Source organism: Dipodomys ordii, unplaced genomic scaffold (assembly GCF_000151885.1).
Source record: "Dipodomys ordii isolate 6190 unplaced genomic scaffold, Dord_2.0 Scaffold128, whole genome shotgun sequence".
In the NCBI taxonomy this organism is placed as follows: Eukaryota; Metazoa; Chordata; class Mammalia; order Rodentia; family Heteromyidae; genus Dipodomys; species Dipodomys ordii.
This window is the reverse complement of record NW_012267344.1, coordinates 25529-36910: the sequence shown is the minus strand read 5'-3', so window position 1 is coordinate 36910 and position 11382 is coordinate 25529. Positions and strand designations below refer to the sequence as shown.

At 52.0% G+C, this 11382-nt stretch overlaps 2 protein-coding genes across 2 annotated transcripts in view; both read left to right on the top strand.

Moving 5' to 3' along the window:
• The window catches only part of Pfkfb4 (6-phosphofructo-2-kinase/fructose-2,6-biphosphatase 4), a 19692-nt gene extending 17749 nt beyond the window's left edge, over positions 1-1943 (top strand). The window contains exons 13-14 of the mRNA XM_013030208.1: positions 575-639; positions 1442-1943. Coding sequence (XP_012885662.1) covers positions 575-639; positions 1442-1501 — 125 coding nt within the window. The 3' untranslated portion in view covers positions 1502-1943. The remainder of the gene's footprint in view (positions 1-574; positions 640-1441) is intronic.
• A 4377-nt stretch (positions 1944-6320) lies between these two features.
• The window catches only part of Shisa5 (shisa family member 5), an 11135-nt gene continuing 6073 nt past the window's right edge, over positions 6321-11382 (top strand). The window contains exons 1-3 of the mRNA XM_013030327.1: positions 6321-6487; positions 9051-9207; positions 10766-10855. Coding sequence (XP_012885781.1) covers positions 6424-6487; positions 9051-9207; positions 10766-10855 — 311 coding nt within the window. The 5' untranslated portion in view covers positions 6321-6423. The remainder of the gene's footprint in view (positions 6488-9050; positions 9208-10765; positions 10856-11382) is intronic.

The window sequence follows — 11382 nt, the reverse complement described above, 5'->3', positions numbered from 1 at the left end:
GGGCCACAGCTCCACTTCTGGCTTTTTCTGTGGATGTGGTGCTGAGGAATTGAACCCAGGCCTTCATGCATGCTAGGCAAGCACTCTACCACTGAGCCACCTTCCCAGCCCTAACTTTTTTTTCTATTTTTTTTTTTTGATACCAGTAGTAGGACTTGAACTCAGGGCCTGGAAGCTGTCTCTTCACTCTTTTGCTCAAGGCTGGTGCTCTACCATTTGTGCCACACCTCCATTTCTGACTTTTTTGCTAGTGAGTTGGAGATAAGAGTCTCTTGGGAGCCAGGCGCTGGTGGCTCACGCCTGTCATCCTAGCTACTCAGGAAGGCTGAGATCTGAGGATCACTGTTCAAAGCCAGCCTGGACAGGAAAATCCATGAGACTTTAATCTCCAGTGAACCACCAGAAGACCGGAAGTGGCGCTGTGGCTCAAAGTGGTAGAGCGCTTGCCTTGAGCCAGGCCCTGAGTTCAAGCCCTACCCCTGACAAAAAACACAAAAAACCAAACAGAGACTGGCACTCCACATCACAAATGCCAGGGACTACTTTGCCTTTTTTTTTTTTTTTCCTTTGGCAGGTTGTAAAGTGGAATCCATTTTCCTGAATGTGGCAGCCGTGAACACACACCGAGATAAGCCTCAGGTAGCCATGATGTCATTAGTGGGGAGAGGGGGGTCCGACACATACTTGGGGGGACATCCAGACTCCCCAGTCCTCAGGAGCCCTAGCTAGGGTCTTCTCCCAAGGTTGATTGCCTCAGTGGTTCTGTTGTCGTAAACAGAAAAAGCTGGAAGTGGTGCTGTGGCTCAAGTGGTAGAGCGCTAGCCTTGAGCCAAAGAAGCTCAGGGACGGTGCCCCAGGCCCAGAGTTCAAGCCCCAGGACTGAGGGAAAAATATATAAATAAATAAAGTGCTATTTCCATATTTGTTGGCGAGGCTATTAGAAAGTCCAGCACCGGACAGAGTCTTCCCTCCACTCCCGTCTATCCAGAATACTACTCTTGTTCCCTAAGATTTGGTTTTGGGTCAGTCCTGCAGACTTGAACTCAGGGCCTGGGCACTGTCCTTGAGCTCAAGGCTAACAACACTCTACCACTTTGAAAACAGCACCACTACTTCTGGGCTGTGTGCGTCTGTGTCTGTGTGTATGTGGTGAATTAGGAGAGTCTTACAGATCTTCCTGCCTGGGCTGACTTTGAACCACGATCCTCAGATCTCAGCCTCCTGAGTAGCTAGGATGACAGGCATGAGCTACCAGTGCTCAGCCACCATTGCCCGATTATCTGAGTACCCACTGTGTATTAGGAAACTGGTGACTTACTTAGGGCAGACCAGGGTCCTAAGTCCTTGTGAAGAAGGTGGCGGGGAGGCGGGGATCCTTAGAAAGTAGGACCGTGCGTCCGCTCGATTCCTGATGAAGGATCCGTGTCTTCTTCTTGTACAGAATGTAGACATCTCCAGGCCTCCAGAGGAAGCGCTTGTGACAGTTCCCGCCCACCAGTAACCCCTTCTCCACTGTGACCCGGGGACGGGCACTGATTGCTGCAGACAAGGACATTTCCGGTCCCACTGGATCTTGCGGTACTAGTGTACAGTCACCCTCCAGGCACATTCCTGAAGCCGGGCATGGTGGCTAAGTAGCACCCAGAACCCCCAGCTCAGCACCCTTGTTGACATCCAAGTGACAAGGTGGGATGTAGCTGACCGACTAGCTGCTATGAATCTCTGGGCCAGACATAGTCTGGGACACGGTCTCTCACCCCAGGCTGGCTGCTTCTAGGAAACATGTTGCCCGAAATGTGAAATGAAAAGTTCCCACTGGGTCCAGTGCTGGTAGCACACACCTGGAATCCCAGCTCCGCAGGAGGCTGCGATCCGAGGATGGCCTTTTGAAAACCAGCCTCCTGAGTAAGAAAGTCTGTGAGACTTAGCTCCAGACATTAGAGCTGTGGCTCAAGGGTTAGGCGTTAGCCTTGAGTGGAGAAACTCAGGGACAGCGCATGAGTTCAAGCCCCAGAACCATCTCTTTCTCTCTCTCTCAAACACACACACACACACACACACACACACCTGCTCTGGGAAGTCCTAGCAGTCTAGGGCAGGCCTCTCAATGGCTCCTAAGCAAATACAAGGCCTAGTGTTCACGAGTGTTCTTCTCATTCCTAACTGCCAGTTACACAGAAGTGGCAGCCAGGGGCCAGGTCTTGGGTCTTGTGGCACTGACCTCTGTGGCACTCATGAGAACCAATGTGCTATTTGGGGCAGATTGTGGTATTCCAGAAAAGCCAGGTGTTCTGTTTGCCACTCTCCCTCGCCCAGAATATGGGGAAGTTGGTGGGCCAATTGTTCTCACTGAGAAACCAATGGAAGACCCAGCAGCTGGAGGAGGAGGAGGAGGAAGACGAAACTGCTTGTCTCTGTCTACACAGGAAATGTACTGGCTGGCAGAGACTTTTATTTGCCTTGATTGGATCCTTGTGATCCTGTAATACCTGTCGTAGTGCTAGGCACTGGTGGCTCACGCCTATCATCCGAGCTTCTTCGGGGGGGGGGGGGCTGAGATCTGGAGGATCGTGGTTCAAAGCCAGCCCCCGGGGGAAGAAGAAATCCATGAGACGTTTCCCTCCGAGGAACCAGCAGAAAACCAGAAGCAGTACTCATGGCTCCAAAGGGGTAGAGCACTCGCTCGTGCCTTGAGTTGAACGAGAGCTCAGGGACAGCATCCAGGCCCCGAGTTCAAGACCGGCACCCAAACGCAGACAAAATCAGGCCGATGTCGGGGCTGTCAGACTCCAGCCCTCAGAGGACATCGGAAGCCCAAACTCTTCTGCTCCTGTGTCCTGCAGAGATTGGGTGACCATGGTCATCTGAATTCACCCTAACAGATCCGTGCAATCGAGAACCATACACCTCATGTCACCGAAGCCTTTTTCTTCTGTGTGTTTGTTTTTTGTCTATCTGCTGGGGGCAGGGGAAAGGGAGTTGCTGGACTGAGATGCATCCTGAAGCCAGGGAGAAGGCTAAGGTGGTCAGGGCATGCGCAGAAGCAGACCCATCACTGGACGCCGGCCTCTGTAGGAGCAAAACATGCGTGTCCTCACCCCCTGCGCATGCGTGATGGCCTCCAGGTTATCACTGGGTTCGGTTCATTGCCCTGCCCTCCTTGAATGGATGCTATTGGCTTTCAGACACACACACACACATACACACACTCTGCACTGTGTCTAGCATTCTTGGCAATAAATAACTATTTTCAAAACAATCGTTTGAAGCTTGTATTCTGTAGCCAGGCCTCCCCAGAGGTGAGGAAGTCCTTTTTCTGCCATTTTGGGGGACCTTTTCTTCTATGGGTGTGTGTTGGGAGCCAGCTCCCACTCCCCAGACATCCTTTTTGCTCTGGAGTGAAGGGATATATTGGAAACATTGAACCCCAGCACTTAAGAGAACGGGCTGTCAAAGGAGGAAGGGACTTACTAGAAGCTCGAAGAGAGAGCCAGGTCCTGGTGGCTCAGGCCTATCATCCTAGTTACTCAGGGGGGCTGAGATCTGGAGGATCGCAGTTCACAGTTCAAAGCCAGCCTGGGTAGGAAAGTCTGTGAGACTTATCTCCAACGAACCACCAAAAAGCTGAAAGTGGACATGTGGCTCAAGGGGTAGAATGCTAGCCTTGAAGAGAAAGAAAACTTCAAGGACGGTATCCAGGCCCCAAGTTCAAACCCCAGACTAGCACAGAAAAGAAAAGAAGGGCTGGGGATGTGGTTTAATGGCAGAGTGCTTGCCTAGCATGCATGAATCCCTGGGTTTGATTTCTCGCATATACAGAAAAAGCCAGAAGTGGCACTGTGGCTCAAGTGGTAGAGTGCTAGCCTTGAGCAAAAGCAGCTCAGGGACAGTGCCCAGGCCCTGAGTTCAAGCCCTAGGACTGGCTAAATAAACAAGAGTGGTTTAGAGCAAAAATAAGTCCAAAATGCTGGTGGCAGAAAAGCCCAACTTTTCTACTGTGGTTAATTGCTGGGTCGAAGGACACAGTAGGTGATTTTCAGTATGAAAACAATGTTAAGTACTTGCTACAAATACGCCTTTTAGCCAGGTCCTAGCTATTCAGGAGGCTAAGATCTGAGGATCACAGTTCAAAGCCAGACTGGGCAGAAAAGTCCTCTTTGAGTAGTAGAACACTAGCTTTCAGCACAAAGGCTCAGGTACAGCATCTAGGTTGAGTTCAAGCCCCTCAACCAAAATGTGTGTGTGTGTGTGTGTGTGTGCTTTTTAATAGACCAAAAGTGGGTTGTCTGTAGGCTGAGAATAACAGCATTAGCCTTGAGGTTTAGACACTTACTGAGACAGTAAGAAATCTCTGTCCCTCCCCAAGTCTAGCCTCCTGGGTTGGGAAGTTTTAATTACAATGTTTTCTCTGAGACCTCCTGTGTCTGTGGTCACAGCTTGTTTCTCTCCTATCTAACATTTTTCCATGTAAGGACTTGGAGGCCTTGGGTAATTTAATTGGAGATAAGAGAATCACAAACTTTTCTACCCAGGGCTGACTTTGAACTACGATCCCAGATTTCAGCCCTCTGAGTAGATAGGATGACAGGTGGTAGCCACCAGCAACTGGCTTCCAATTTTTTCTTTTTCTTTCTTTTTTTGCCAGTCCTGGGGCTTGAACTCAGGGCCTGGGCACTGTCCCTGAGCTGCTTTTGCTCAAGGCAAAAGCACCACTTCTGGGTCTTTCTGTGTTCTGAGAAATCAAACCCAGGGCTTCATGTAAGCACTCTACCACGAAGCTACATTTCCAGCCCCCAATTTTCCTTTTTTTAAAAATAAATTTTGTACCTATATGGGGGCTTGAACTCAGGGCCTGGGCACTGTCCCTGAGATTCTTTTTGTTCAAGGCTAGTGCTCTACCACTTGAGCCACACCTCCACTTCCAACTTTTTGATGTATGTGTATTCTTGTGTGCGCTGGTCCTGGGACTTGAACTCAGGCCCTGTCCCTGAGCTTTTCCACTCAGGGTTAGCATTCCACCTGTTTGATCCACAGTGCCACTGCCAGTGGTTCATGGAGATCAGTCTCTAAGACTTTCCTGTCCAGGCTGGCTTTGGATTTTCTTGACCCCCAACTTCGGTCATGGGGCTTGAACATGGCCCATATGCTGTCCCTGAGCTCTTCAGCTCAAGGAGAGCACTCCAGAGCGCTACTTTCCCCAGGCTGGTATTGAACCGCGATCCTCAGATCTCAGCCTTCTGAGTTGCTACAGGATGACAGGCGTGAACCAGGGGAATCTTTTTTTTTTTTTTTGGATCCGGTCGTGGGGCCTGAACTCTGGGCCTGGGCGCTATCCCTCAGCTCTTCAGCTCAAGGCTAGCGCTCTACCACTTGAGCCACAGCACCACTTCCGGCTTTTTTCTTTTTGCTTATGTGGTGCTGAGGAATCGAACCCAGGGCCTCAGGCATGCAAGGCAAGCGCTCTACCACTGAGCCACCTTCCCAGCCCAGCCAGGGGAATCTTTGGCCCTCAGCTTTCTATGTCCACAGCAAACCCTCCTCACTCCCCCGATGAGAAATTTGGGGACATATGACACTAGGGGGGTAGACACTGGCTCAGTTTCCCACACCCCATGGTAGCTTGAGAATGATATACTGGTTTTTCCAGGTGTAATGGCAGGGGCTGGTGAGAGATCTGGGGCATTAAAAGAACGTTGCATGGGCTGGGAAGGTGGCTCAGTGGTAGAGCGTTCGCCTCGCATGCATGAGGCCCTGGGTTTGATTCCTCAGCACCACATACACAGAAAAAGTTGGAAGTGGCGCCTTGGCTCAAGTGGTAGAGCACTCGCCTTGAGCTGAAGAGCTCAGGGACAGCACTCAGGCCCAGAGTTCAAGCCCCAGGACTGGCAAAGAAAGAAAGCTGCACCTCCATTTCCTGGCAGGAAACTCTGCCCCCCCCACCCCAATTCCAGGGGGTAGAAGCCTCTTACCTGCCCTATGCCAGGAGATAGCACCCCAAGAACCAGCAGTGTGGGGTGGAGTGGGGTCCTAGATCACCAGAGAGATGAGGTATCATCTGAGGGATTGGGGGGACAGTACCTAGACCACCAACCACCACCAACAAAGAATCCAGTGAGCTCACTTTGGGGAGCTGCAGGAGGTTTCTAAGTGTTCCCTGAGAATCACACCCCAAGTTTGGTGGTGGATGGGGTGAGGCTTGAGACTGGGAAGGGCAGCCACTTTCCTTCCCCTCCCTCCCCTCCCCTCCCTCCCCTCCCCTCCCTCCCCTCTCCTCCCGGGGCGGGCGGGGGTTCCGGGAACAGACCAGAGGGCGGGGCGAGGCCCAGCCAGCAGCCAGCAGCTCGGGTCTCCGAGAGACTGCTGCTTCCCTCCTGCTCCTTGCTTCCGGCTGTCTGTCTGTCTGGCCTGTCCGTCTGTCAAGCTATGGCTGGGCCGACCCTGGTCCCTGGGATCTGGTGGCTGTGGCTGCTGCTGCTGTCCCTGGGTGGTGAGCCTGGGGGGGGGGGCGGGGGGGGGGGGGGGGAGAGGTATCCTGATCCAGGGTTGGGGGGGGGTCTTGAGAGTGAGCTAGGTACCCCAGGCCCTTCTAACAGTGCAGCCCCCCCCCCCCCCGCTCACAGTGAACTCCACAACAAGGCTATTTTCCAACTCCTCAGGCCGATCTCTCTCTCTCTCTCTCTCTCTCTCTCTGTCTGTCTGTCTGTCTGTCTCTCTCCCTCTCCCTCCCCCTCTCCCTCATTCCCCTCCCTGCTCCTCCGGCGTGGGGTGGGGGGTGAGGACTAGAACTCACAGCCTGGGGCCAGCACCGAGGCCAGGACACCTCTCAGCCTCGAGGGCCAGTCCTCCTTTGGCTGTTGCTCCAGCCCCTGCCTAGCAGCCTCCACAACCCCCCCCCCCACACACACACTGAGTCTGGCCCCGGGGTTGGGAGTGGACGTCCCTGTTGACTGGCTGACTCACTGATGGGAAGGTGGGGGGAGGACTGGCTGGGACTGGGGGGGGGGGCTTTTAGGGGTAGACATTGGAAGAAGCCCCTTTGCCTCAGCCTTTTGGATGAGTCACTTCCTGGAAGCCTCTGGCTGTGTTTCCTAGGAGTAGGGGTGGGGGACAGACAGGGTAGTTGGCAGAGACCTGAAGGACCTGAGTTTGGGGGAATGGAAGGGGAATTTAAGCCTCCCCTTTGCCCCCCCCCCTTAGAATCACCCCTGGAGTGAGCCCTGGAATGGGAGGGTCCCCTTGATGGTGAAAAGAGTGCTTGTATATTGGGGAAGTCGTGCAGATTCCCCCAATACAAGAGTTTTTGTCCGTCCATCCAGACCTGGGGCTGTAGGCCCAGGTGGGGGTGTTTACCTTGAACCCCCAGCAGCTGGGCCTGGAGAAGAATTGCCTTCAGCTTGACTGAGCTCAAATCCATTATCCTGCTCCTTGATCAGGCCCAGGCCCCGCCCCTTTTGCTCCTCCACTGATTTTTTCTCCCAGAAGTCATTCAGTGGGCTTGCATCTTCTGACTTGGTGATTCGTTTGCAGGCTGGACCTCCTCACCCCTATGCCAAGTGGGCTTTGAGGCTGACACACCTCAAGAGATTGTTCTAGATCCCCTGTGACTTGTGGGCTTTTCAGGATCAGGAATTGCCTGGAGGTTTTGCAAACCTCACAGTAAGCTGGGTGCCTGGTGGCTCACACCTGCCATCTTAGCTACTCAGGAGGCTGAGGTGGGAGGATCGCGATTCAAAGCCAGCCTGGGCAGGAAATCTGTGAGACTCTTGTTTAACTCCAGAATACACCACCAAAAAGGCAGAAATGGAGGTGTGGCTCCTGGGGTACAGTGCTAGCTCTGAGTGGGAAAAAAACTCAGGGACAGAACATCATCCAGGCTCTGAGTTCAAGTCCCCAGACCAGCACAAAACAATACCCTGTGGTTGTCCAAAAGCCTGTGTGTTCACTTCCATATTTTTGATGATGGCTTCAGGGCGTCATTGGATGCCACGGAGAATACAGATATTTCCTGTTAAACACTTCCTGCTGCACACCCAGCCCTGAACAAATGCTTTCTGTAGCTCTTGGGCACCAGGGTTACTGTGAGTCTGCCAGGATCCAGCCTATGGGAAAAGGCCATCTTGTGAGGATCATGACCCCAGAGTTAGGTCCCGCAGATGAGTGAAGAGAAAGGACAAAATACTGGACAGGTGTGCAGGCTCCTTGCACTTTTGGTGTGTGAGTATTCAACTATGTATGTAGGAACGTAGCTTGGAATATGAACCTTGAAGATGAACTGGATGGCTGGGAAGGTGGCTCAGTGGTAGAGTGCTTGCCTAGCATGCACAAAGACCCGGGTTCGATTCCTCAGTACCACATACACAGAAAAAAATCAGAAGTGGCGCTGTGGCTCAAGTGGTAGAACGCTAGCCTTGAGTACAGAGAGGCTCAGGGGACAGAGCCCAGGCCCTGAGTTCAAGCCCCAGGACTGGTACCAAAAACAAAGATGTGGAGGTGCAGGTTGGAGATGAGAAAATGCAAGAATAGGGCACAATGGGGCTGGATGGATGGCTCACGCCTCTTTCTATGTATTGGTACCCAACTTGCGGGGTGGGAGGAGGTCCCTAGGTTTGAACTCAGGGCCTGGTTGCTGTCCCTGAATCTTTACAGTCAGCCACAATGTCACTTCTGGTCTTCTGATGGGTCATTGGAGGTAAGAGTCTCACGGACTTTCCCGCCTCAGCTGGCCTTGAACTGCGATCCTCAGATCTCAGCCTCCTGAGTAGCTGGGATGACAGAGATGAGCTACCAGCACCTGGCCTTTGGATATGATGTTAACGCAATGGGGAGAGCTCCAAGGGCAGAGGGTGGCCAAGTCAGACTGGCATGAAGCGAGGTCATTCTCCCTGGGGAAGAGCCGCCCCTCCTTCTAAGGGCATCTCTCTGTGGTCTAGAGAGGGCAAAGCTGGACGGAGGGATGCTGGACCGTTGAGGACAAGGCTGTCCTTATTAACGTGTGGTGAGTGTGCAGGTGCATGGGTGGAGCCTGATCCTGTGTGTTTTTCTTCTTCTAGCCCATGGTGAGATGTGTTTGAAGTTTGGTGGCGACAACCAAATCGTGGAGTCTTGTCCTGATTTCTGCTGTGGTTCCTGCGCTCATCAGTATTGCTGCTCTGATGTATTGAAGAAGTTCGAGGGGAACGAGGAATTATGTGGTATGATGAAGGCCAGGTAGGTACTTTTTTAATTTTTATTTTGCCAAGCCTGGGGCTTGAACTCAGGGCCTGGGCACTGTCCCTGAGCTGCTTTGGTTCAAGGCTAGTGCTCTACCACTTGAGCCACAGCGCCACTTCTGACTCTTTCTGTGTATGTGGTACTGAGGAATCGAACCCAGGGCTTCATGCATGCTAGACGAGCACTCTACCACTGAGCCACACTCTCAGCCAAGCTCAGGCCTTTCCCAAGAGGATTTATATGGCTTCTGCCTGGGATATGAACACCAAAGTCACCTTGGCCTAATTGCAGAGCTGAAGATGATAAAAAGTGAAGTCTGTTGAGTCAGTGTCTTCCTTCCTTTGAGATACAGCTTTTTTGGGGACCATCAGAGGCTCTTCATCTGCTGGGTTGTGGGTCTAATTCCTGTTCCTTTGACTTCTTGGTTACCTCCTGAAATTTCTAGAAGTGCTTCTTCAGCTGCTATAACTAGCTGATAGTTCCCCAACACACACACCAAAAGAGAATGAACTAGGCTGCCAGGTTTATCTACAGGATCTTTGTTTTTTGTTTTGTTTTTGTCGGTCATGGGGCTTGAACTCTGGGCCTGGGCACTGTCCCTCAGCTCTTCAGCTCAAGGCCAGCGCTCTACCACTTGAACCACAGCGCCACTTCTGGTTTCCTGAGTGGTTTAGTGGACATTAGAGTCTCACAGACTTTTCCTTCCCCAGGGCTGGCTTTGAACCATGATCCTCAGATCTCAGCCTCCTGAGTAGCTAGGATGCCAGGCGGGAGCCACTGGTGCCCGACTCTCCAGGATCTTTGTACCCCCATCTCCATCTTTGTATTCTCCATTCTCCATGATTTTTTTTTTAATTTTTGCATAGTGTTGGGGTTTGAACTCAGTAGTTGCTCTACTATGTCAGCTAGCCAACCTGCTTCCCTCCCTTCTTCCCTCCCTTCCTTCCTTCCTTCCTTCCTTCCTTCTTTCTTTCCTTCCTCCCTTCCTTCCTCCCTTCCTCCTTCCTTCCTTCCTTCCTCCCTTCCCTTCCCTTCTCTTCTTCTGTCCTTTCCTCCTTCCCTCTCTTCCTACCTTCTCCAGAATCAGAGCTTGATCTCAGGGCCTTACACTTGCTTACTTACCTTTTGTTCTACCAGGTAAACCATGCCTCCAGCCCAGTTTTTTGCTGGTTATTTTGGAGATGAAATCTCACAGACTCTTTGTTTCCCCTTTTTTTGCCTTTTATAATCCTTTGGATCTCAGAGCCTCCTGAGTAGCTAATGTTCCTGGCCATGAGCCACTGGCACTTGGCTTTTGTGTGTGTTCTATGTTGTTCCTTTTTTTTTTTTTGTCCTGTCCTGGGATTTGAACTCAGGGTCTGGGCACTGTCCTCAAGCCTCTTTTTGCTCAAGGCTAGCACTCTTACCATTTGAGCCACAGCGCCATGTCTGGCTTTTTTCTATTGATGTGGTGCTGAGGAATCGAACCCAGGGCTTCATGCATGCTAGACGAGCACTCTACCACTGAGCCACCTTCCCAGAACCTCATGGGTGAAATTTTCTTTCCTCTTGACAGTGCATCCAACTCCACAGAGCCAATGGAACAGGTGGGCGTGGCAATGAGGTTTGGATCCAGCTATGAAAATGATGACAACACCATGCCAGAGTAAGCTGAAGTCTCTATGTAGGTGATGTCTATGTTGTTGGCATGATGGGAGGAGGGAGGGAGGAGGTACAGGTGATACCAATAGGGACTGGCATGGTTCAGAGTGGTTGAGATTGGGTCTCAGGGAAACTCACCGTGTCTACCCACTGGGACCTTTGATCCTCCTACGTGGGGATACCATCATCTTTCTGTGGGTGGGGGAAGTGACCGTGGAGAGGGCTGAGGGCCGAAGGGCCAGGGGTAGGGATAGGGTCAATATTGACATAGGCAATGTAGAAGGGACAATGTGGTAGGACTGGGGACATGGATCATGTGGCTCACGCCTGTAATCCCAGCTACTCAGGAGGCTGAGATCTGAGGATCGTGGTTCAAGGCCATTCCGGGCAGTAAAGACTGTGAGACTCTTATCTCTAATAAACCACCAGAAAACAGGAAGTGGTGCTGTGGCTCATGTGTTAGCGTGCTGGCCTTGAACAAAAGAATCTCAAGACAGTGCCCAGGCCCTGAGTTCAAGCCCTAGGACTGGC